The sequence below is a fragment of the Leptonotus elevatus genome, chromosome 7, assembly GCF_054856555.1.
Source record: "Leptonotus elevatus isolate MCC_2025b chromosome 7, RoL_Lele_1.0, whole genome shotgun sequence".
NCBI classification, from domain to species: domain Eukaryota; kingdom Metazoa; phylum Chordata; class Actinopteri; order Syngnathiformes; family Syngnathidae; genus Leptonotus; species Leptonotus elevatus.
The window spans coordinates 11,244,055-11,271,580 of record NC_141245.1 but is presented as its reverse complement, the minus strand read 5'-3'; the positions used below and the strand labels follow the sequence as shown (position 1 = coordinate 11,271,580).

Here is a 27,526-nt window from a genome sequence, read left to right as displayed (position 1 = left end):
TCCAACATGGATCATAAACATTGAAACCAGCTTTCCTTATTGATATGACGCAAAACGTAGAAATAAATGCAGCATAAAACCATTTAATGATGCACAAAGACTCATCTGTTCACAACTTGCAATTGTATAATAGAACATGACAATAAAGATAGTTTTACCCAAAGGAAGGAATGTGTTACTATAAGCAGCAGATATCAATTGCAGCTAAATGTAATGTATAAATATTATTTCCACAGTCAATTTTTTCTACTGCAGCATTTTTGGAATGAGCATTCAGGGAGCTAATGCTTTAAATTGCCGGAGTGTATGTCAGTTGAATCCCAAGTGTGCATGTGAATTTCTGGCTTGTGTGTATAAATTGTCTAACAGAGTCGACTGAACATCCCCCCACATAGCTAATAAAAGTAAGAGCCTTTTATTTTCTCATTCATAAATGTATGAAAGACAAGCGCACATATTTCAAATCAATATACTCCGATTTGCCATACAATGCCATGGCCCTTCAGATACAGTCATTTATCATTATAAGAAAACATCATTCAACTTGGATAAAGTTGCCTGTACTAGACAGATAACAAGAACAACATCCATTCTTTTGAGTGCAACTCAATGTGCAATGTACTGAGCAATTCATGGCCATTGCATTAACACAAAGGTAAGGAAATTGCACATAAAGGAGTTTATGTACCAAAAGCAAGTCACAAGTGAGGAAGTTTCTTCACACCTTACCACCAACTTGTGTTTACTTTTATTTTTTTATTTTTAACTATAACTCAATGGAGCATAATGGCATTTTGTGAGATTAATAGTTGAGAGGTAAAGGCCAGCCAAGCAGCACACAATATGTTGAAATATTATTCCTTCACAGTCTCTTCTTGATGAGTTTCTCTAGTTTGCGTATGCGGGATGACTCCTGCTCAGGGGTTGGGGCGCTGAAAGACAAAGAGGTGCCGCCATCGGCCCCGGAGGGTGGTGTGGGTAACCTCTGTCGGAAGAGCTCCAGCATGCTGCTCTGCTCACCACGCTTCAAACCCTACACACCAAAGAATGATTGAAATCATTGCACGAATTGTAATATCCCAAAAAGACAATCAAAGTAAGTATACAGTAATTTCTGGACTAAAAGCAGCTACTTTTTTCACTTGCATTCGACCCTGCGGCTAATACAAAGGTATGGCTTATCCATTAGATCACAAGATTGCACTATAAAGGAAGCGCAAGAGCGTCAGGCAGAGCAAAACAAACCAAGGGAGACCAAATACAGTAAAAGAGACAGAACGAGAGCGAGACAATTTGAACCCCCATTATGGAAAAGAGAGTAGCGGGAACCCGGTGTGGTAACATTAAAACACCTGCGGCTTACATTCCGGTGCGGCTTATATGTGTAACAAACTTGAGTATTCCCCAAATTTAGCTAGCCCAGTTTATAGTCAGTCAGGTGTGCCTTATCGGCCAGAAATGACTGTAATTGCAGTTTTGGATTTTATTTACTAAATGTAATAAATCCAAATTTGATCTGATCCTACTTTATAAATGCGCTCCAGTGTTGAATGTAAATTAGACCCGGAGATGTGACACAGTTGCTTGCTGATTTAAAAAAATATATATATATTGAAGGTTTTTAACTCATTTACTGCCATTGACGGCTATAGACGTAAACAATTAATTTGAACTATTTATATTAGTTTAAAATTGTTTCCACTTTTGTTAACAAGAGTATGAAAACCTAAAAAAAATTGTACATTTAGAAGAGATATAAAATTTGTGATTAATCGTGAGTTAACTAGTAAAGTCATGCGATTAATTCCGAACAAATTTAATCATCTGACGCCCCTAATTTTTAATATTTTCTTCTATTTTTTATTAATTAAAAAAAGTAATTTTATTATTATAATTTTTTTAATAAACTTTTCTTTTCTTTAAAAAAATTAAAATTAAGGGCATCAGGCGATTAATTTTAAATAATAATTAATCGCATGACCACTACTCACGATTATTCACCAATTTTATACCCGTTTTAAATGTACAGTAAAACATTTTTTTCTAGGTTATCTCACAAAAGTGGGAACATTTTTAAAACTAATAGAAATAGTTTAAATGAATTTTTGACGTCTACAGCCGTCAATGGCAGTGAATGAGTTAATAATAAACCCTTTGTGTGAAAGCCACAGGTGTAAGTTCTCAAATGTTTTGGAATTATGTTTCCATTTGCTTCAGGGGTTGAGATATCAATTAAATCGGCATTGCCAATATTGTTGAATTTCCAGGAAAACTTCAGGTTTTAGAGGCATGTTTTGGCAGACGCTTTAGACCTTAATGGGTTAACTGTAATAGCCTCTTATTCTCAGGGAACAGGTGTTGCAAAAAGCATTTGGTTAAAAAAACATACTTTCATAGGATGCCTGTTCTCAGCTTTCTATGTTTTTTTGAATTTCCATTTATCTGCATCATGCCTTTTAAAAGATTTGAAACAACTGGGCAAACCAACAAACCTTCATGTCAAGTATTTTCTGGAAAGTCTCAGGATTGCCATCAGCCAAGAGCTTGATGTAGTTATCCACAAACACCACAGGCGGTTCATGCGGGGCCATCACCACCTACAAAAAACAAGAAACTGTCTATAAGTTTGTTTTGACAACCCCTCTTTTTCCTGTGAGCCATCATGGTAAGACCCCAAAAATCTTTAAATGATCCCATATGGTGCAACGATGACCTAAATCAGGCAAATGGAGTGGGGGGTGCCAATCTGACAGTGGCTACAAATGAAGTCGAGTCTTGATATTTAACTATTCTGCACTGCACATTTCTACTACAAGTAGTAAGCAAATTTGGTTGAAGTGGGTATAATGAGAGATTTTACAAAAATGTTGAATGCGTCTTATGGAATAGATTCCCTCAACAAGTAAACATTAAGTGGAAATCTCAGGTTAGTCTCGGACTCTTTCTCCTCTTGTGTGCGTACAAACACGAAAAAAGATACCAGCACTAAAAAATTATTTTTGTTGCCTCATGTAAGACATTTTAACCCACCACCGACATGTACAAAAAGGTGTCCATGGAAGGTCACTGTGGAGGAATTAGAAGAATTTGAGAAGTGAGCAGGCATGAAGGACTGTGGAATTCTAAGCTTTCATACTCTCCCTGCTGACCAAGTGATTTATATAGCAACTGTGCTGGAGTCAGGCCAAGGAAAAGGCCTGTGGGTATTGTGAGAATATAAGCAAGTATAAGAATGCAATACCCCCCCCCCCCCCCAAAAAAAAGTCCGAGTGATAAAGTGAGGGTTAAACAAGGGTGGGGATGGGGCTTGCTTTTTAAATAGTCCCCAGAGGAGACCTTCCCAAGTGAACATTGTAGCAATCTTGAGCTGGGTTGGAAAAAAAGTGAGGAAAATTTATTCCGCAGCCAGCAGCAGCAGCTCCACAAACAAGAGCACACAAACTAGCATCAAACAATTAAGTTCTAGCACCTTATTAAAAGTTCTCATATGAAGCAGCCAAGCAAGAAATAAATCTTGGGAGGCAGCCTTAAACCTTGAGAAATTGCAAGTTAGAGAATAAGTAAGTAAGTAAATAAATAAATAAATAAATTGAGATTTTTATTTTTCAGATGTTTTATTGTTAAAAATGTGATGCCACATGTTTACATGGCAGGGTAAAAAAAAAGAAAAAAGAAGGTCAAAATGTACTCCTATTTGTGTATTTTTACTTCTTAGTTCATAACGAATCATTTCAATTAAATGGCAACCTGAAGAATCAAAATCCTATTGAATAGCAATCTAAAGAATTGAAATCGAATCGATCCGTGAGGTTCTGAACAATGCCCAGCTCGAGTGAAAACCATCAAAGCTACCTAAATCGCGAAAAAAAACAACTCTTGTTACGATGCCCGCCACTTTTTGCCAACAGTGCCGCCAACCTGTAAGACTAAATGAATGCACATGCAATTTAGCACATGCTATTCAGGATCGGAGTAAAAGATTGCAATATATCACACGAAACACACCCACCAAAATAGCACGCAACCTGTTGGGAGTGCATTTAGTGCCCACGATTTGGGATCTTCTAAATCAGGCCCCTAGTGTGCTAAAACTAGCTTTGAATTATTTTTTTTTAAGTGTACGTTTTGCTACGCTGTAAACATGAAGAGATAATATATACAACTTATGTTTAAGGACATAAATCAAATCTATCTCACTCATTGTCAAGCCGTGGGTAGGAATTGTCTCAACTCGAGCAAGTCTGCTGATTGCCATCAAGACAATAGAGCACAACCAAGGTCAACCTTGGGAAGGAAGGAAAGGCTCTTGAGAGTCCCACCAAATGCAAAAGACAGACAGACATTCACTTAATGTGCGTGGGCATTTTTCTTCACCCCAGGGCCAGTTAATAGGGGTGGGGCAATACATACCAAAGTCCCTTTAGATGTCACATGGTTGGTTTGAGACAAGGCCAACTGTCCTGGCTTTCATAATTACTCTTTATAATGGAAAAACTACATCCAATGTGCACACTGTGTTCTGTAGGGCGAAATTTGCTGCCGCACAGGGCGTCATTCAGAAACACTTTTCACTCATTATTTTCCAATGTGAGCGCCGGAGCGCCCATTCATTAAGAGGCGTCAAGTTAAATAAAGACAAATAAATGGCACTCCCTAATGGACAAGACTTAACCTCATCATTGTTCATTCATTCATTTGCCAAACCGCTTGTCCTCATTATGCAAATTCCATATGTTGCCATGCATAATAATATTGCAAGAGTGAAGGCTAGAGGGCAACTTTTTTTTAGTTTGCACAAACCACTGAAAATAAAGTAGACTAAATTGAGTGCATTTTTGCTTCTGATTTGTAGATGTAGGTAATTGTCGATTTTCTTTTGCTCATTTTGCTGTCATTATATTTCATCTTTATTTATTCATTGAAATCAGTCTACTAATCTATTCTGATTAGTTTACAAACTTTAACTACTTGATATTGTTGTTGTGTGGTAAAGCAAACAACAATAAAAGCATAATAACAACAATTGTTTTACACTTGTACACTGTCTGGGTTGTTTGGCTGTTTTGGTAATGGCAGCTGTGTGGGTGGGGTGGGGTGGGGGTGGGGGTGGGGAGTATGTGTGATATAAATCACGTGTACCATATGTAGCATCTTTTTAAGATGAAATGGATGCCACGCGCCTTTTCCAGAAGTCTGAAGCACCATGCGTTTTGTCACAAACAAGCAGCAAAAAACAAGTTATAATTCATTCGGCCATGATTTTCTACTACTTATTCTGTCGTTGCCAGACGACATTCGGTGAGAATCAAACAAAATACAAACAACCATCTCAGTCACATTCTCACATAAGGGCAATTTATAAATGGCCATTAAACCTAATACATGGTTTGGGAATGTGGGAAGCTGAAAGCAACATGCAAGCTGCACCACCCCGGTGTATCATTATTATGAATACAGTATAACAGCAAAGACGGCATTTTTAGCCGTCACTAAAAGTCTTGTCATGGATTAATTTTCTGGGGATAAAATGTTGAATTTGCAAGTAAATTCTTTCTCTCAAGGGGTCAACAAAGATTCTTCTCTCATATTTTAGGACCTGATTCAGTTCAAAAGGCTGCAGACACAAGTGGCACTATTCTTAATTTAAGAATGTATCACTATGAAGACCTCATTCAAGTGGTAACACAAAAATATACTAAAGGATCCTAAAGTCTCTAAAGATTCCATGCCTTTAAAGGTCAGAAAGTGATTTTTTTGTCGACAAGACAGGCACACATTTATCGACACTGGTTAGAACTGTCATAACATTTGAAGTGTCCTGTTACGACTGAGTGGCACTGATGTTTTATTATGCTCCACTTAAGATGTGAACATAGTCATTCGGAGTTTATGTGGGATACATAAACTGTTTAAACCTACCAATGGCTTCTTTTCCAAATTCATCCAAGAAAGGTTAGGCTCGGCATGGCATGTTTAAAATCTGAAGTTACTCCGTATAGAACGATGTCAGTCCAACGCCACTGCACTTAAGTAGGCCTTACCGCAGTTGCTCACCTTAAGTATCATCTCTGCACGGGTCATGCCCTTCACCACAATCTTGGTGTAGCTTGCAGGTGCCTTGCGAAGTACCTGAGAACCTATGGAGGGCAGATCTAGCAGGACGGTCTTTAAAGAGTGTGTGTCCAGGAGGAGCTGGTTGGAGGGAATACACAAAATGAAAAGCTAGTCAAAAATGAAGGCTGAGCAGAGCGAGCAAAGCACTTCAGATGGTTACTAAAATGAAGGTGATATTGGTCATTAGCACACACGTACTTGTTCCGCTCCCACCATGCTGATAGGCTTACATCTGAACAAGTGATTGATAAATTTGGGGATGAACGAGCTAGAAAAGAGATGACAACATTCAATTGATGCATCGTCGCTTCAGACTCATGTACCGAGAAACTAAGGATGTCTCACGGCTATTACTTTGTGAATTTGATGCAAAATTGCGTGAAGTATTTGCGCGTGGAGGCCAAATTGTCTCTGATGATTGGCACATTCTGCTTTATGTGCATGATGATTGAAGTCACATAGGGACTCTGGTCACCGACATGCTCCACACTCTGCCACGGCATCTGAGAGGAAAACGGAATTCACACATGCAGTCACAAAGCCGCCTCATAATATGCACTTCATGTTTTATTAAATCGTGTTCAAAATGTATTTTCGTGCGTCTGACCTTGCTCATTGCAGTGAGAGCAGGGTCACAGGCAGCATCAAGATCTTGAACCAGTAACTGGATACTATTCAAGATCACGCTGGTAAAATAGTGAAAATGAGAAAACGCAAATGTGGCAAGTTATCAAATCAAAGGCAGGCTGCTATTTAAGAATAGAGGAGTTTTATTTGATACATACGTGCTGAATGTATCCATCTCCCCAGTCAAATTAATTCTTTCCACCAGGATTTTATCGACTTTCTCTTTGAGCTTCTCTTCAAGCTGGAAAACAGCACAAGATTTAGTACAGTACTACAGGAATATGTAACAGAGACATTCATATGACCAACTTGTCTACAAAAATACTTGGGAATGTTGCGATCAGTACTGACTAGGAGTGTCAAAATTTGTGCATTCATTTTGAGTTAATTTAAAGATCCTTTAACGCCACTAATTTTTTTTAACGCACGATTAATGACCGCACCTCACTTGGAAAGCCTGTACTGAGGGAATTCCAGTTGCAACGCATCAGACATGTCCACGTCAAACATTTAACAGTAATAATTGTAATAATAATGCATATACTGGTGGAGATTGGGGTCAAGTGGTATTTTACTATTTAATTTTGTGCAGAACTTCACAAGTTACTTCATGTTAAAGGTTAGATAGCTCTTAATAGGAAAATAAAAATGCACTGAGCTGTCACCAATGTCTTACAAATGCAATTATGCCATCTCGTGGCAGAATAATTACCTCAACATAAATCAATATCACTCTCACTTTTTACAGTACATCTTTTTAATTTTAACTTAATTTGATGAATTATTAAGAAATTACTGTATCAATGACTAAAAGATGCAGCCATATTCCTATTAGTTTATTTATTTTTTGTACTTTTATGCTAACACAACTTATATTTTTTTAAATATTGTACATTTAGAACATATATAAAATCTGCCCCTAGTACTGACACTATTTTGTATGTTATTTATCCAGATTGAGGGAATTGAGAACAGATTATCTTTCGCAAAGATGACCTAGCTGCAAACATAGTAAAACAAGGCAAAGTGTAACTAAACACAATCTAACATCTCAGTGGACACTAAAGTTATACCTGAGTAAATTGGAAAAATCATGAGATTAACAGATCATTTTTAAAATCTATTGAACCTACGTTACTGCTAAGGGAAATAATTAAAACAATATATGTTCATTATTATCTTAGTGTAAACAGCCCAAATTTCCAATTAATAAATTAATTCCCACAATAACTGTCGAAGCTGTCCACAGAATATTCACAAAATCTTTCAGCTTAATTGAACATTTTACGTAAATCCACCACATCCTTTGCAATCCTCCTTACAGCTTGCGAAATAGACAGCATTTAAAGAAATACATTTCCACATTTGAAATGTACATACCTGTTGCGTGGTAGCAAGGCAGTACTCGGCAGTGCTAAGGATGCTACAGATGAGGCACAGCTCGTCAACAGTGAACTTGGCCGTTTCTGGGCCTTCTTTTTCTTTCAGCAGACTGCTGATGGTCAGAACCCCACTGTTACTGCTCGACCTGTGGATGACATAAAGTGACCGAGTGACAAATCAGTGAAGAGATGACTTCGATCAGTGGTTCTTAACCTGGGTTCGATCGGACCCCAGGGGTTCGGTGGAGGTCACGACACACACCCGACTCAAATGATTCGTGATGATACACCCCGCTTGGCCATCAATGGCTGCAGGTGATCACGCTACATTGCTTGGCCTATCTGTGCTGCAGGGAATTTGGTGCGCTCAGTAATCGACTTGTGGCTCTTGTGATGGTACGTGTTGTGGTTTCGTTATTCCCTTCATACTAACTATGTGGAGTAAAAAAATATTGCCAAATATGTGCAATAAGAATTCACATGTATAACGGAACATATGGTGTTCCACAGGGTTCAATTCTGCAGCCTCTGCTGTTTTCATTGTTCCTGCTGCCCCTAGGTTCCATCTTAAGAAAACAAGTGGTGGTTGTTTTTAAGTGCTAGCTATCTAGCAAAACTAAAGGAACACTTTAAGCTGCATGGAGATAGGGAATACAAGAACATAAGCTTTCTTAATTCAAGGTGAAGAGAGTCAGATTCGATGAAAAGGCCAGTCTTCCTGTTCATTTTGGTCTCAAACAAAAAGAAAAAGAAAGTAATATTTTTTTTAATAAAAAGGGTTCAGTGCATAGGAAAACTGGTGGGGTTCAGTATCTCCAACAAGGTTAAGAATCCCAGATTTAGATATTTTTAAGTCTTTAAAGGGGAAGTCAACCCCTCCCCCCCTTTTTTTGTTGTTGACAATAATATGTTCTATGCAGTTCGTCTCTGTGTGCCCTGCGATTGGCTGGCAACTAGTTCAGGGTGTACCCCGCCTACTGCACAAAGTCGGCTGGGATAGGCTCCAGCATCCCCATGACCCTTTTGAGGAATAAGTGGTTAAGAAAATTGATGGATGGTGTGCAGCCCCATAAGTCTAAATATGGTATTCTGGTTAATATTGCGTTAGTGGAATATGAGTTAAGCAGCAAAATCCAGCATTTTTCATCCATCTCTGGGGGCAGCCATTTTGCCACTTGCTGTCGATTAAAGATGACATCAATGTTGCTCAGGGCTCAGGCAACGATCAATTACAGCTCACCTGTTTTCTGAAGCTGAGCTGTGATTGGTTGTTACCTGAGACCTGAGCAACATGTCATCTTCAGCCAATAGCAAGTGGCAAAATGGCCGCCCTCCAGAGAAGGATAAAAATGGCTGGATTTTGCTGCATAACTCTTATTTCACAAATGTAATATAAATCAGAATGTCATGTTTAGACCAGTGAGGTCACACATAAAATATTATTGTCAAGAAATGTTTAAGGTTGACTTCCACTTTAAGTCTTAGCCATTTGAGTCTTGTGAGTTTAAAAGTTTGGACTATGGTGGAACGATGAATAGTGTGCAGACAAATGTAGACACGACAGCAACAAGCGTATCGTCAACAGCCAGAAGAAAGTGATGTGATCAATGACCATTTATTTCAAGCTGCTCTCAAGAAGCAACCATGACAACATTTTAAAAAATAGGTCATAACTCATGGCATTAGACAAGTGGGACTGAGAGTATGTTTAAGTGATCACATATGGTCGACAATATGGCATACATTAGTCAGCGAGCGCACATGTGTAATAGCATGTTTGCATATGTGCAACACAAAGAGCATAATTGTGTACGTAGTCCTGTAAGTGATTATGTCTAGTGTGCTTAGTGATCCAAATAATTTTATTACAATCTGCGCACTATTGCCATTGCATAACCCACTCCAATTGCCATGTTACCGCTACCCATTAAAACACGGCAAGTATTGAAGCTATTCTATTTCAAAATGAATTTTCTAGTCTCTAGTGGTTATATCACCACGCAAGAAGAAAGACCACATATGGGTGTGACAAATGTGGATTAAATTATGTTTTAGTTGAACAGAACTAATGTGATCTTACTTAGGCAGATTGCCTGAGAGGATCTTCCAGGCATACTCCCGCAGGAATTTCTGAAAGATGGTTGTGAGGGCAATCATGGGCTCCCCAGTGCTCAGCTGGGAGCACTGGACCATGCACTTCTTGTAATAGACAAAGAGGTCAGCACAGCTTGGCAGCACAGCACCACCCTCGTCTGTGGCAAGCTTGGGTGGGCCCTGTGCTCGGAAGTCAGCCACAAACCTGTCTATCAGTTCGCCTAGGTTTCTGCAACAAGCACACAGAACACCAGATGGGTTAACAGGCAAGCATGTAAAAATTTTATAGTCAGACCTTCTGGATTTAATTGACACCATTTAAAATTGCGCACAACAACCATGCAATCACAGCTCTTCTGAAACTGCACTCATTTTTGGAGCAACCACTACGGCCTGCGGAAAGGATGGCCTATTAGGGGAAAAGTGGAGGCTGGTGGCAGTAACAGAGGGAAAAATATAGGAAAAGGGAGAGAAATGAAGAAAGCCAACAAACAAGGCAAGAGCAGACTAAAAAGGGGGGCATAAAAAAAATGAAGAGGTGGGGATTAAAAAAAAAAGTGGTTGCTGAGGCAGCAATTTCTTCAAGCTCTCTCGCTCTCTCAGCGTCTGTGGTCGTGTAGCTAATGGGAAACATTTCTGCCACAACCAAGTCAGTGGCATGTCCAGGAACAAGAGATGGAAAGACAGACAAGCCAGTGAGGTGGAGAGCAAGAGGGGTGTGTGTGTGCGTGTTAGTGAATAACAAGAAAACTTTAAACACAATCTACCTCTGATTATGTGACTTGTGCATACGTATATAATTGTATGTGAATGAACATTTTTCTTGCTCACTTGTCTTGGGATTCTATGTAGACATATAGATGAGGCTCAAAGCACTTGGAGACAATACCATGGAAAGGATTCTCAGGAGTCTTGGGTTTTCGAGGCTGCAAGAATGAAACAAACATAGGCATTACAGTATACAGCAGAAATGACAGACATGGTTCGATGACCGTGGTTTTAAAAAGTCAAGGTTAAGTTAATGACAAGAAGAGGCCAGCCACTTTTTGTTTTTAACTCCTTCTCGGCTGAGCAGAGAGGGGAGGGGTGAGCAGTTACGTGGAGAGGAAGGACTCGGGGAGATGCCAGAGGGCAACTGTGCTAACTTCAGCATACTTACGGATGCATTTTGCTGTTGATTAATGTGCCCCCCCCCACAAAAAAAAAACCCCAAACAAAACAAAAAACAAAACAAAAATTAAATTAAATAAGCTGCCAGCTGAGATCAGAAATTCACCAGTCAATGCCAAATTCACACATGATTAAACTCTCTGCTAATAAACGACAAACAGCATCAAGAACACACACTTATTGAAAACAGAATTTATATAGCACACAACATTTTTGCACCATAAATAAGACAACAGTAACCCACTTTAAAAAAAGCTATTGATTAGGAAAGTATATACTAGTACAAGGTTTTATCGAAGCTTATATCTCACCTTTGCCAGATCCCCATCTTTTTCGTTACGCTCATCTTCACCTTGATCATCTTCCAAGAAAGGATTAGAGGGGTCTAAAGGGCTCTCTGGCCTCTTCTGCTGTTCAAGAAAAATAAATATTCTGGTTACATAGCTCAATCTATGTTGAAATTCTAGTGACTGAAGAAATTGCTTAGCTCAATTTATAGAAATCATCCAAAGGACAATGCTTCAACATAGCCCATTTTTAATATAAAATCCTATCCTGTAAAGTGTACAGAACCAAAGTGGTATGAACTGAGAAAAAGCATCTTTGCTGAGGCAAAATGCAGGACTGTATTTTCAGTGATACTCATCATTTATTTTATAACCTCTACATGCCAAATGACCGAAAGGTTCCATGACAGATATACAGAGAACACAGGTTGCGGAGGATACCAGATTTTAGGCATCAAAACCAGGACCATGAGGCACCAAAATTAGCATTTTAATAATGCAGTTACGGATGGGTGGCTAATTGATTTCAGCGATTAATACTAATTTATTTGTCAGGACGATTAAACTCCTTATATTGTTTGTTTTAGTCACTACCATAGTTCAAAGTCTGTCACCGCTGACGTGCACTGCTTCTGCTATCAACAGGGTTGCCTGTTCCCAACCCTCTAGCGACTTTTCCCGCAAACCTTAATTCCTTAGAAACAGACAACATGAGTGGAATCATTTCCACACTGTTTTCCATCTGACGAGAAAGAAGCCCGGTGGAAAGCAAAGCGACCGTGCCCATTTATATGGTGCAAAAGCAGTGATTTATTGACATGTTGAAAACATCTAAACTGACGTATGTGCTTTCCAGCCTCAAATAAATTGCCAAGGTCACCTTGCATCACCTGTGCAACTTTACAGGAGAAAAGGCTGCAAGAGAGCTTGAGGTGGTGCAACTGACACTGTCCATATGACATATAGAACAGCTGAGCCATTGCTAAGGACTGTGTTTTGAAAAAGGGACCTTTTGTCAAGAGGAACCACTTAGATTTACATATTATTGACTTATATTATTCTTGTGATTGTTGATGCAACTAATTGCTGGGAAAACTAACTGGAAAATTGTATTAGGAAAAATAAATAAATCTCAGAAAGTGGGAAAAAAAAAAAGCATGACATGTCAATATCATTGTCATGTGCTCTTTCTATAAGCGAAAGGGGAGAAATTGGGAATTCGTGAAAGAATTGTGGATTTTATTCCAATGCCAAACCGCCCTGCCCTAAATGGAGATAGAAAAAGCTGTCTGACATAATGTGCAACAGAAGCCTGCCTGTGCTTGTTCTTACCACAGGGGCATCTGTCAATGTGCATCCCGTGAAACGTTTTGCCAGCAGACCTTCGAAGTTTGTAGTCCTCTGAATGGCAAACAGAAGCAGCTTCACTTCAATCTCCTTGGCACGTGTTCTCATTACTTTGGAAAGCTCTGATCTTTTGGGGAAAAAAAGAAGAAAAAAGATGCATATACAATTCGACACATAAAAACTCAAGCGGATGAATAATTTGCACTATTATTGAGGCACAGTGGTTCCCTGTAATTGGGGGTGATTGGCACAGAGCCCTGCCGTGAGTAGTGAAACTTCAAACTAACCCATGTCACAATGTCATGATATGGTAGTGAAAGTGCCTCGACATCATTATGATCTTATCTCTGTATAAAATAATGAGCCACTAAACACTTAAAATTTCGTTTTTGGGTCAGAATGTCATTTAGCATGGCTGCTACCTCGCTATTTCCACTTCGTTCTTAAAGTATACACAGACCTGATTGGCTGCATAACCATGTGACAATGTCCTAAGAAATACACTGACGAGAACTAATGAGAATTGGAGGAAACGTTGATCATCGACCGTGAACAGATCGCAGGGCCCTGCCGGGGCTATGCTCAGCTTTCGCAATCGATCGGAAGAATTCATAGAACTTAATCAGTTATTGCCACTATTCCCCAACTATTTAGCAAAAATAAATAAATTACATTACTCTGAACTACATATGGTAACCACAGCTAAAATACAATGTTATCAGAGCCATAAGTCTAAATCACAATTGGTCAAAAATATTCTCTGATATGACATATCACATAAATCTGTCAGACATCACTTGGATGCTTGACTGGCGATGCACTCGGCACTCAGCTCTTACTTTTGAGTTACAGCATAATGGATAACTATTTAAGTCTGTCCACTTCAAGTGGTTCACAAACGAAACTGGTTAAAGTTTGAAAAATTGATGACAGAGCATGTGGAGTTTTATTTTTTTGAGAACAGTGGAGCGCAAAAGCCCGCACTCAATTGGGAGGGAGCGTACTCTTCCAACTGTGGTGATGTGTGAAGTTTTGTTTGATACAGACGCAGCTTAAAAACAAAAAAAAAACACAGCTACTTTCAAATGGCACGCAGGGGAGAAGAAAAAACAGAACTCTCGGCTGATACTAAAGCACAGCTATTGGCTAAGTGGATTCCATTTTACTACACCTGGCAAAGTGACATTTTGGAGTACTTTTGGCTCTGCAAGAAGGAGCAAGGTAGGTGTTGTAGGGGAGAAGTGTGATCATGAGCCACTTTTCTATTGTACTGGTTTGACATTGAATGGTCTTGCGTGGTCATTTTTTCATTACATTTTTGCAGAGCCATGCAGTTACTATGGAACCGCTTTTCAGAAGAAAGGTGGTTCTAATGCGCAGGCTGAGCAGGGCCGCGACATCACTGTTATCTGATTGGCCGAAAGATGCGGCAAGTATGTTCCGCCTCATTCTCAATTCAAACCCATTTTATGGTTAAACAAACGGGACAGAGCCGCCTGCCGCCAAGTCATAAAATTACAGCACGCGTACCGTTATATTGTGTTTTACAACAATAATTAACCATATTGACAATTTCATATGTAACAATGGATAGAATAGTGAAGCTTGTGGTAAAAATTTTAACGAGTCTCTCCTGGTTGCTGCCACCAGTGTTCATCGTTGTCAACTTCAGACGTCAGAACAAGTTCTAAAAAGTCTAGGGTAAATTAAGACTGTGATAAACCCTGCGCCGAACTATTACAATTTACAGGATCAAAAGGCCACGAAGTGACACAGGATTCTAGTTAAGGTAATCCATTTTAAACTAAAAAATAAACTTTTCTGTAGTTTTAAATCCACAAGGAACTCATTTGCTGCCATCAACACGATTAGGAAACGGGAGAATTTGAGCTTTACTGTTCTTGGTTTTTGTGTTGTGTTCAAGTCCATGATGCAATTTTTTTTTACTAGACTTATACTTCAGCGTAATTTATAGTAGAAATGAAGCAGTCTCTCTAAACTGAAAAGACAGTTTGAACTATATTCACTGCTCGGCCACCACTTAAGTTGGCCACCTGCAACAACTGAACTGAAAATTGCCACACCATTATGCTTCACTTTCCCATATTCATTTTTCACTTCCTGCCAGTGATTGAGAGTATTTAAATACATACTCATCTAATCAGTCTGTTGTTGAAGATAGATTTTCTGTAGTCAAAGGTCAATGAGAAGCTTTTATAATTCTACCTGGTGATGTGGCAGAATTCCACTGCAATACGTTCTGTCATACACCACTCCTCTGGAAACATGCGTCCATATTTTTCTTCATAGTCGACGAGTTGCCGCTTAATCCAGGCATAGCGCCGATCAATCTTATCTAGCCATGCGACCTAAAACATATGGTAAAGTGCTTGATACACACCATCATCCAAAACCACATGAATTATTAAACCTTTATTGAAATCTATAAATCTTTGTTAATGAGTGCTTACTCACATCTTGGTTTTCCTGAAAGAGTACAAGGTACTCTGAGAGATGCTGACGGATGAACTTTTTCATTATCTCGTGTTTGATGCGTGGGTCAAGAACATTTGCAACCAGACAGGCATCCCTCAACACGTTACTTGGCCCACCGGGCCTCTACGGCGAAAAGATCAAGAACACTTTTGCTTTTATTTTTATAAAGGAGAGTCTGAAAACACATTTGAAAGGATGACATGTGGCATGTGATGTACCTTGGAGCCCTGGGATGGGAATGCTTCTTCAAAATCTGCCAGGATCTGAGTGCCCAACTCACTTTGAGCCGCTTTTACTCTACAAAAGTCAAAGAGCAAATCCACAGTGGAAATGTCAGTATAGATGTGTATACAATATTTTTCTATGCTCCCATTAACTTGCCATTTGGTGTGAATGAAGCTGTATGCAAGATTTCTAAACTCAAATGAAAGACTGAAACTAACTTGTGTTAATTTGTGGGTGTCATATCTCAGACTGGTAAGTAGAGGTCATTGAGAGTCTGAAATATAGTGTACTGAATGATGTTATTTTCCAAAATATGTCGAGATAGCTTTTAAGTCAGGCAGGCAGTCCTAGTTGTGTCACTTCAACTGTTTAAACAGTGCAACCTCCAAAGTTGAATATTTTCTGGAAAATGTCTCAAGAGCCCCTTGAGTATTTGAACGTAAAACCATCATCATGCTTGACATGATGTGAGACGTCAGCAAGTCTTGTGAAATTTTGGCTCCAGAAACATCTTTTGCTTCTTTGTTATAACTGTAACTGGTCACCGGCCAAGGAAAAGGGTGTCACAGAGGGAGAATTGGAACTTGCAATAGAAGTAATGCAATTAAATAGCAATTTCAAACACAAATTCATGTTGTCAGGCTGATGCAAATATAAATAGAATGAAGCAAAAAGATCAACAAAATTTCTGCATAATGTTGAGCATACAATCACTTGCAATGCAAATTTACAAAACAACCTCAGAGTTCAATATATGTTTATGCTGCCATATTCCATGTTAAGTGTAAATAAAATATTTTAAAAACTTCCTGTTATAATTCTTCTTAGTAAGTCACAATGTCCCATCACTGGTGAGCTGTTTTGAGATCGGACCTGTGGGCTACTTATGTTGTCCTTGGGGCTAACTCGTACCCATACCACATCTTAAAAAAATATATATATATATATTTTTTAGGTAAAATGCACATTAATCAGCATTGCAAAAAATACATTTCTGTCGAGACTCAAACTTGTATTTGCTCTTTTAAAATTGGCCACATTGTTCCATGTTTGGACGGGAGTGCACAATTATAAAATGTTGCTTGTCCAGCCTCCGAGTCTGTACTGAAACATTTTAGAAGCTTCATTCGTCCAGTCTTCTTTGTGCTTCATGCTGTTAACCTGTTCTGTTTAGTTTCTCTGCATTCATTACTCGCCCCTCTCATATTTCTTTACATTCCCATCTGTTTCTCCTGAAGAGTAACTTCTTCCACGCAGCTGTTGTCTGGTATTCAATACTGTCTGCCACACCTTAGTCAAAACTGAACAGATGGTCATATTTCCTGATTAGGCGGATGAAAACTACTCAGAACCTGGAGTTCAGCCTTGTCCCATCTGATTCTAGAGTTGCTGTAAAATGAGGCCATAATTTGCCATACAAGATGCATAACCTAGAAGGATTTTGCACTGATGTGAGCAACTGTGCATGCATGTCTTACGTATGAGTTACCTCTCAGAGAGCTGCCTTATCTGTGGTATGCCCATATACTTGTGGAAGTGCTCAAGTACGTTTACAACTCCTTGCAGGAGGTTTGCCACCTCACCGTACTGCCTTTTTCTTGTCATGGCCCTGAAAAAAACGCATACATGCCTGAGTTTATTTTTGTGTGTCACTGTCAACGTCTTCATTTCCGTATTTAAAAGAAAGGAAAAGAAAAATATCAAGCATCACATCTGCTCACATAATTTTTTTATGGACACAATCCAGGACCAGAAAGTAAAAACCCTGCCACAGAATGGCTTTAGCCACAGGTGCTTTTACTCTAGGTAAACGAGCTTGTATCCACCTGTTGAGTAGAAGCAGCTGTAGCTAAAGCTAAATAGTTTCAAGGTTTTTATTTTTTGGACCTGGATTCCCCAACCCCGTAGACATATTTGCTAATAAATCAAATGTGTTTTTATGTGCATTATAGCTGTACTCACTCTAAAGAGTCCACACCTCCTGCTAACATATGGAGGTGGTTCAGTGTGGTGATAGATGTAGTAAGGTGGCGCTTGGCATGGTCCAACTGCTTTATGTCTCTGGTAATCTCCTTGACCTAAGCAAACAGAGGTTGTGCAAATCAAAGACAGGAAAAGGAGAGCAAAGAGAAACAGTAATGAGTAACATGGCAGGTGTGTTTTCAAATGGAGATACACAGCTAAGATAAAGAGCAACAGACATGCTGGTCTGAGAACTAATTGCTTAGAAATCTTGAGGGAGGGTCTACCCTCCACTTCCAATCCTTTCTTTATTCTCTGCATTCTAAAACTTCCCCTGACACATAAACTCGCTTGCACAAAGGCTGCCCACTGTTATTTATCATAATTGATGGAAGGTGCAGATTGTTGTCTGGATGTGTGTGCCAACATACCATTTGTTCAGACTTTTCTGCCTTGTCCTTGATGTCTTTGATTTTTCCAAAAAGCTGCTGGATTGCTACCTGGGCCTCTTCCAACGCCTGCATAAATCATATATGTCAATATTAAAAACGTGTGTTGTTTCGATACCAATACTGGTATCAGCAGAGGCCTTGATACTGCATTAAAACGGTGGTATCGGTATCAGTGAGTATTAACAAGTAACATGCCGATACCAATTATTCCGATGCTAATATAGGACTTTGGATGCAGCATCTTGTGTCTTGCTCGTGCACAACATTCACTGACGTGTGACATGTTCACTGCATGCCGAGCAAAGATATCCTATTGGCCCTTGAATGCTCTGAACCAATGGCAGGACAGCTTTTTTAGGTTGAGAAAAAAAAAACCTTAGGTATCAGTATGGTATTGGCATCGGCCGTTACTGCAAAGCTGGGTATCGGAATCGGCATAGGGGGCCAAAAAACGGTATCGGAACAACACTATTAAAAATAGAAGATAAGTTATTCAGGGGTTTTGAAAACTAACACTCAGATCTGTTAAAATATCAGGAGAGCATGAGTACAGAAAGGAACTGGGAAGTCAATCAATTCACATTTCACAAATTAATAATAATATAAAAACTAGTGTGCTAATTTTGAGTTAATATAAGTTTCTTTAAGGACACGCGATTAATGACTGCCCCTTACTTGGAAAGCCTGTACTGGGGGATTTCGAGTAGCAACTCAGCAGACACGTCCACGTTAACGTTTAGCAGTAATACATTTAACAATAATGCATATATTTGTGGAGACTGGGGTCAAGTTGTATTTTACAATTTTAAAAATGTGCAGAATTTCACAAGTTTCTTTGTGTTAAAGATTAGACAGCTTTTAATATGAAAAGAAAAATGCACTGAACTGTTGCCAATGTCTTACAAATGCAATTATGCCATCTAGTGGCAGAAAAATGACCTCAACACCAATCAATATCACACTCATTTTTTACAGAACAGTACATCTTTTTAATTTTAACTAAATTTAATGAATTATTATGATATTACTGTATCGATGACCAAAAGATGAAGCCATATTTCTATTAGTTTAACATTTTTTCCACTTGTATGTAAACGCAGAAAAAAATGGATGGTTGTGCAATGGTTGGTTGAACTATGGTCCTGCTATCAAAATCTGGGTCTGATTTGTAGGGATCACTTTAAGACATAATTGGCCTAAAGTACATGATACTGTGAGCCTAATTGGCAGTGATTTGACTAGCGAAATCTATGTTTTAAATGAAACACCACTTGAAATGTGGTATTTTTCTGTGATCATAAATTGAGTGGGTGGTTGTGCGATGGTTGAACTATAGTCATGCTATCAAAGCCTGGGACTGATTTGTAGGGATCGCTTTTATTCACTCTCACAACAAGCTGTGGCTCCAAGTGAAAAATGATCCCGCTAATCCTGTGTGTAATGTCAGGCTCAGTCTAATTGGCCAAATGGGCAGCAACTCAAACGAGGCAAAGGGCCAGGAGAATTAGCTCAACATGAGGACAGTCACTATCAAGGTTAAAGAGATAATTCGCAGCTCTGATAGCCTATAAACGACAGACCCAATTTAATGATATAAAGTTAGAGTAGTAAAAAAGTTGGGGTGTTGTTCTAATATTTTAGCATAATAAATATTGCCCTCTAATGTGGAGGTTTATGAGTTAGAGAGATGCAGAAGTCTCATTGATAGTTAAAAAAAAAAATCAAAAGGTTGTGCAACAAAATATTAAGTCAAGGGTACAATATCATATTTTTGTCCAGGCTTGTTTCATGACTGTTGTTGTATTTAAATAATTCGGTTGAACCACAATTTAAAAAAGCAATGCCGGATTTTCATTGTTTAAGTTTCATTAAATTGCCATTTATTATTTTGGGCAGATTCAAGTTATTTCTGAGACTAATGTGCATTTTTCTTTTATAAACATAAACAGAGAGGTACCAACAACATACATGTGAGTAACATCTGGCAGCAGATTTTCACACAAAAAGAAAAAATTTGCATCTATGCAGTAAATACAGCTTGTTCTATTTTGTTCTATTCATTTTTTCCCCTATGTATCATTGGTAAAGGCAAATTCAAACCTATATTTGAATCATTTTTTAGAAAGTCTATCCAAGATCACCACGGAAAAAGGAGAGATGTTCTTTGTCCCACAAAGTACTATGACATCTTTCTGTGACTATTTTTCCAAGAAACCTGTTGGGAGCTGGAATTAGGCAAGGTGCAATCTTTTGGGAAGACCAGGAATTTACATTACATTTACTAAAAGGGCCACATTGAAACAAAATACTGTAATATACTACAACTCAACTCAACTTTATTTCCAGAGCACTTTAAAAACAACTTTCACTGCAGATAAAATGATGTACATGGAGTAAGAAATTAAACAGCTAGCTATAGTTATCATATGAAAATAATTCTCTTAACATAAAAATAATTTTTTTAATGAAAATTTCTATTAAATGGAAGAAAAAAAAAACTACTATGAACATGAAAATACGCATTGATGAAGACTGTTGAAAAACTTGTCAATTGGCACTTTAGTTTAAGTTTCACAAGCAATGTTCAGGCAAATCGACATTATCAGTCTGACCAGTTCATTGTGCAAACAGTTGTGCCTGAGTAAGAACTATACAGACTTCAATCACTTATTTTGTTGTACGTGTTCAATCACCTAATCAGAAAAGGTTTTGTCGAAATATTTGAAGATATTACCTGACAAATGTATAGCTTTGCAATAGGATTTACTCTTGTAAACTTTATTATATTGTAAACTGCATGTCTGCTATTTGATCTGGAAGTTTGATGAATGGGAGTTCCCCATAATTTTAAAGAACTTCCCTGTAAGTGATCTTAAAGAAAATCTGTACATCCTGAAGAGCCAAAATCCTTCAAGGCTGCAATTGTCACTCATGCAGACACAGCCAAATCAATCTGGCTTGCTGCCTAGTGCTCATTTCCTGTATTTAGCCCAGAGGAAAGCAGAGGGAGACCACTGCCCAGCAGGCGCCTTCATGCCCGAGATGTTATCTGCCTTTCCACACAAACACAACAGTGTATGCCTTTAACATGGAATAAGCAGTACCTCCCATTCAAACAGTCAGTATTGAGGTATTCTGAAGGAGAGAGAAGACCTTCAAAATGCTTAAACAAGAAAAAAGAAGTCATCAACTCTCCTTGACATGAATTTAAAGTAGTAGGAGTATAGGATTTGTCTCGAAATTGAGTTAAACACAATAAAATCAATCAACCTCGTGGAATTATTTTGAGAGTAGAAACATTTCCCTATCAATTGCACAGCATTTCATACAAACATTATTAAGTGCTACACTTTACACTAAAAAAGGATTACTGAAAAAAACACCTCCCTGCCCCCCCATACTGTGTCTGCAAAAGTGATCTAAGCACAGCTGCAGTTAATAGGATTCTGAACTGAAAAACATTATGCTGCTTGTGTCCCAGATGTTACTTTAAATGACAAGTGCAGATAGCAGCATTGTTAGAAAAGTTTAAAAGAACTGATTCAGTGTCAGAATGAAGACATAAATGTATCTGTCAAAGACAGAGCGAGGGGATGATACGTGTGGAAACAAAAACAGCCTCTGAACTGCCTTTTCTGACAATATGAAATATTAAACTTTTACATTAAATATTAACGTGAAGCTTTTTTGACAAAAAGGCCCCTCAACATTTTAGATGCAGTGTGTTTTAACCACGTCTGACACACACAAAAAGGACAATAGAAGAGGAAAACTGAGAAAGAAAGGACAATAGGACATTAATCCAATACATGCAAGGAGTAAGCAGTTTGAGGACAATATGCCAGAATTTGCACTTGAACTAAGAATAGCATTTTAATTATGATATTGCATGGGCCTGGATACTCTATCAATTGGTTTTATTCATCTGACTGAGCTGTATTTTTGTTTTAATTGTATGTGACAATTAGTATGCTTTGTATATAATGAATTGGCGGAATGTATGATGACACGGCATGTTTCTATTTGAATAAAATGTGTGGAAAATTCAATAAATATATTGCGGGAGGAAATATTATATTGCATCTGTAACAAGTTGGGCTTTAGAGCCAAAGTTGCCCAGTTTGAGTCCTGCTTGTAAACCTTTGTAAAAAAATGGCATCTACTTTTGTAGAGATACTCATCTGCTCCCTGGCTACTGTCGAGGTGCACCGACCTCAACCCAGCAACATTGTTTGCACACCGGTAGTGTATGAGGTGAATTAGTGATGGCAATCTCCATCACATTACTTCCCCATTCCACAATGGATGCCCTATTTTAATGTTCCTTGCACTACATCCATCCATCACGGTCTGTTATGGTCAGCAGCCTACAGTTTTGTTTTATTTGAACTTAATAGACCAGGTTTGAACCCAGGTTAAAAGGGTACTACTCAGACTTCCACGACGACACTCAACTCTCATTAATCCTGCAGCACAGCACAGCGAACACCATGTGATTCGTAAGAGTTACCTTCTTCAGTGTCAACCAACGGTCACGTTTCGCTGTGTGGCAGACAACATTGCGGATCCTGTTGGTTTTATTCTACTGAGTCTATTATGTCTCAATCTTCATCCTGAAAAAGAGCACCTCTCCTCCTTTCCATCTGTAGAAGACATTTTCCCCCTGGTAATGTTGGAATTGCTTCATGGCCTTGGAAAAACAACCTCAAGTTATTGTGTGCGCGCAACCTGATAATGTTATTCGTCTGGGGTTGTTTCCGCTTCCAAACAGTAGCACACTGGAAAAGACATGGCCACCACAGCAGACACCCAGAAGACAACACACACCAAATGAAGTCTACTTTTCGGAACTTTCATGGCTCAACCTTCAGGTGTCATGTTTCCTTTAAACCACAAACCCTTGACTGGGAAAAGGCTTGAATTAAATATGCACAGGCTGCTCTCTTTTCCATCATGCTCTTACAATAAAGCCTGTTTTTTTGGGTTTTACTAAAAGAAGTATACACAAGAGGATATATTTCCCAGACGTTTTTTTTTTTGTAAAAAGGTACAGTTTGCGCAATGGGGATGAATCTGAGTCATGTCCTTTTCCATGGATTGCAGTGGGGACAAATGAAAGGGAAAGCAAGAAGGAACCTTGTTTTTCCAAAGATGACAGCATCTACTTGCTGCATTCTAACTTCAGGAGGGGGATAATGTTGTGGACACTTTGTCGATGAAGTCACTAGTGTGTGTTAACACTGAACTGGATGTTTCTCGGCCCAATTATTGCATTGGAATCAGTTATGTATATTATCCGGTAAAATATTTTACATTTCAGAGGCATTTTGTTATTATGTCTTACTTCTTAAGACGGGTATAAACACCAGCATTCGGTCCAAAATTTGAGTATTTGAGCAAACGCTCAATTCTCAGATGTCTATGAAAGGCTATACTGAAATATGTGGTGTGGGGTCTGTTGAGTCATTACTACTCTTCAATCTTCTTGGAAAATAAAAATAAATGTTAAACATATTTCCAAACGCAAATTCCCATGTGTTGTCAACACCACGTTCGGAATCTCGGAGCTGTCGCTTCTCCTTGGTGAGGCCAAGCTCTCACGCAATGTCACAAAAAATGGAAAAAAGAAAGAAAGAAAAAGTCCAGGATTTGCGCAAATCATCTCCGAAGATTACATGTGAAACGGTGCTTGTGGCAAAAAAAATACTTAATTAATTGTTGCTGTCTGGTGAATCCACTTTTGTACCAAACACAACATCGGTTAAGACATGTTTGTTTTTATATTTATGGCTGTTTCCTTGTTACTCGCCCAGACTCGTTGACTTGCAAAACGTCAATATTCTTGGTGAGCAGTAAAAAATAACATTTATATAATACAAACTTGTAACATTAGACAGGATATATCATATTGGAATGAAAGTATAGTACACCTTTTTCACAACCCATAGGAATCTGTAAATGTCTGTATATTATGCGACAAATTTTTAGCAATGCTGCTTATCGAATTAGGGCCACAGATGCGCTGCAACCTTTTCCCCCTAACTTTGAGTGAGGCAGCAGTGTGTAAAACACTAAATATGCTTTTAAGTGTCAAGCAATACAACAGCTCGTTAATAGTCAGGAATAAGTCCTATTTTAGATTGAAAAGAACCAGTGCAAAATTTAACGAGTCAACTCACCTGCCTGCCATCTTGCCCCACATTGGTTTGACCCCTCACCACTGTCCTGATGTTGTCATCAAGGCGCCTGCAGAATGTAACACATGATCATACTGTATAGCTGTGGGGGGGGGGGGAAATGAGAGACCACTCTTGTTTCTTCAATGTATTGTTTATTTTAAATCCCTAGTGCAACTAAAGGGACATTTGTTTGGACCAATATTTTAATGAAAACAAAAACAGCTCATGAGAGTTGAATTTAAGAGACTATGGAGATTGGAGACCTTTTTCCCCAAAGGTATTCTTCATAATGACCAAAATCACTTTAAGTTCATTGTACTGCCAAAAACGGCTACACGCTTTCTTCTGTGTTAGTCACTTGATACACTTTAAGTGGCACCAGACATTAAATGAACAAGAAATTGAAAAAAACATGGTGGTCTATTATTTTTTCCATGGATGTATATGCATATATCACAGAGTTAGCAAATTAACACAAAAACACTGAGCCCTACTAACCTTATTTTCAGACGAATCTTGTTTACCACATCGTCAATATTAGCAAGGGACTGGGGGGAAGAAAACAAGTCAAGGAAACAAGACGTTATTGAAGCAATACTACAATATTAGCCTTCAAAAATGTCATCTGATTCATGCTATATTGATGTGACCGAAATCCTCAATGACTTTTTGATTTATCTTGCTGCGCTCTAGACTGTTCTACTGTAATGGCTTACAGAGCCCCCTCATGGAAATGTAGGATACCTACACCAGAAGACTGGTTAGTGGTACAACATTTTCTATAGACATTTCCATAATGTTTGCAAACAATAGGCACAAGGATAGTTTTTGGGTGGCAGGACGCAAGTGACTACCGTTGACCTGAATTTAATATTACAATAATTTTCTGTGTTTGGAGTTGTACTGCCAGATATTTTCCAAAAGGTTATGTTTTTTTTCTATTACCTTCAGAAAAAAACAACAATAATCAAAGTGAATGAATGAATAATTGTATAGAGAAGATCGTAAAACTACATGCATGCCTGCTCACGGAGTAGCCACATCAAAAGGGACAGACATGTCGAAAGAGCACATCAAACCAAGCGACAGAAAGGTCAAGTCTTCCAATGATAATGCTATGTCTGAATTTCAATCACATCTATTTTTGAATCAATCTACCTAATGAAATCTAAATATAATCTAAAAAACATGTTGGTATTAGGTCCCCATTCATAACACTTCATCTCACATAGCATCCAGTTTTCAACTGACACATCACACATTCAAATTAGGGCATTAAAGAATAAGGCTAAGATCATCAGTCAGCCCTGCTTTCTCAAGCCTAAATGAATAATTACAATTATTTTCAATTTTAGTCCTCTGGTCTGTGCTTCATATTGATATCCTTTTTGAATGAAATAACGTCCACGGTTTCAGTCAAAATTGCTTTACATATTTCCTGTTCAAGTAATAGTGTGACAGCGAGTCTCATCTCATATTAAATGAGTTAAAGGTTAACTTTAATAAAGCAACCATCCAGAAGAAAAATACCATTAATATATCTGATTAAAAAAACAAATTTTCAAGGAATATACAATGTTTTTGTGAACATTGTAATGTAGTGTAATAGGTCATGTTATTTACATCCATGCTCAAGCACTGCGGTGAATGCTTATTTGCGGAAGACAATATACCTAATCGATAAAGTTACATTAACTGTCATTTGTTATTCATACCATGAAAGTGTAGAAAAATAATACTCTATTGGAGTGCAAGATTTACAGTCGACTGTACTTTAACTTGTTAGCGGGCTCATTGTTAGTCTTACCCGATTGTGACTTCATGGGGATGTTGAGCTAGCTAAAAAAACACCGGCGCTAGCGCGTGAAAGACAGGGAACTCCTTGACTTCTACACCATTTATAACATCCGGAGATGTTTAATTGTATTAGTTTGCACACTACGAGTATAATCTTATTGAAAGAGAGTGAATGGTCATTGATTTGAAGAAAGCAAAGCCACACTTTTGTTCAGCAATAAATATTTATACGTCACTCATTAATTAACATACAAGGGTTTGTTTACTCGTGGAATGCTTGAGCTTTTGCCAACCGCAAGTATGCGTGATACTAAGGTAAAAAGGTCTATATAGAGGAGAAAAGTTACTTTACTGTTTTTAAATGTTTATTTTGTGACATGTCCCCTGAAACATTGGTTCACTTATTTCACTTATATAATAGATTTGTTATTGATCATATAGACTCTGACTGCACTCTTCAAGGGCAAAATTTATTTTTTGGTTTATACAATAACGGCAGTAAAATAAAAACGTAAACACGTCTTTGTTATAAATTTAACACTTACTCTTGTGAAAATCGATATACAGTACACTAATCCAAATGTAGTCATTTAAAACCTATTTTCTTATTTGTATTAATCAAAACCATACAGTAAATAAATATCATATTCAATTACAAAATCAAGAAAGTGGTTAAAGCGATTACTTTATGCTGTTTTTATAACATTTGTATTTGAAATCTCCCTGGCTCCTCTTTCTTCTTATGTACTGTATGTGTTAATAAGGGTCTGTTTTGTAATTTAGACGTTCAATTAAGATGGATAAACATACATAAACTGCTTTTCTGCCCTTTTACCTGCTCGGTCGGAAACAATGTGTTGATGTATTCCACCGCATTGAACTCTGCTTTATCAAGCGGATCTTGACTTGGAAAGACCTTGAGAACACAAGACAAACTTAGTCAACGCGACATACTTAATATTCATAGATAATGCAACTCATAAAACAGAGCGACTGTAGTTTGTAACGTTAGCAATTTAAACGGTCTTCATCTTGTTAAATTAGCACGTTTACATTTTGTGTTTGAATACGGGTATAAGTAGAGCTAACACATATGGAAGGTGAACTTTTCAGCTGGTGTAAGGAAACGTTAAATATACAACAGAGGACTAGTGCAACAACGAGCAGGTACATTAACAGTAAAATGCATCCTCGTCGTTTGCTAGGAAAATTCGTTAACAATGCGCCTCAAGCTGCACTTTTTTCCAAACCCCAAAAGCTACCTGTTCAATTGCCAGTTGTACTTCTGGTGTGAGATGCAAAATTGCCTCCAAATCATCGGCAAATTCAAATTCTTCGTCCTCCATCATTGTCAAAACATTAGACAGCTCGAGAGCCTCCCACTTCCTGGTGAA

At 38.2% G+C, this 27,526-nt stretch overlaps 1 protein-coding gene across 2 annotated transcripts; it reads right to left on the bottom strand.

The window, feature by feature from the left end:
- Positions 1-63: 63 nt before the first annotated feature.
- Positions 64-27,526, bottom strand: vps53 (VPS53 subunit of GARP complex). 2 transcript variants are annotated; one of them, XM_086081442.1, is made up of 22 exons: positions 27,395-27,526; positions 26,968-27,048; positions 24,834-24,883; positions 24,336-24,402; positions 18,136-18,222; positions 17,705-17,820; positions 17,232-17,351; positions 15,736-15,814; positions 15,497-15,640; positions 15,248-15,390; positions 13,007-13,148; positions 11,699-11,797; positions 11,049-11,143; positions 10,204-10,446; positions 8,122-8,269; positions 6,900-6,982; positions 6,722-6,800; positions 6,469-6,617; positions 6,313-6,382; positions 6,055-6,192; positions 2,493-2,597; positions 64-1,033 (listed from the first exon to the last, which is right to left on the bottom strand). In XM_086081442.1, the coding sequence occupies exons 1-22, from the start codon at positions 27,479-27,481 to the stop codon at positions 863-865; spliced, it is 2,496 nt and encodes an 831-aa protein (XP_085937568.1). In that variant the 5' UTR covers positions 27,482-27,526; the 3' UTR covers positions 64-862. The 2 variants fall into 2 exon arrangements, with proteins under 2 accessions (XP_085937568.1, XP_085937569.1); XM_086081443.1 differs by having other exon boundaries at positions 11,699-11,794.

Excerpts from the sequence above, each read along its gene's own strand:
- vps53 (XM_086081442.1), bottom strand. The coding sequence starts at position 27,481 with ATGATGGAGGACGAAGAATTTGAATTTGCCGATGATTTGGAGGCAATT. Across the intron at positions 11,144-11,698 it reads AAGATGGGGATCTGGCAAAG|CCTCGAAAACCCAAGACTCC; the intron begins GTGAGATATAAG and ends TCATTCTTGCAG. Across the intron at positions 6,983-8,121 it reads GCCTTGCTACCACGCAACAG|CTTGAAGAGAAGCTCAAAGA; the intron begins GTATGTACATTT and ends GCTGTTTTCCAG.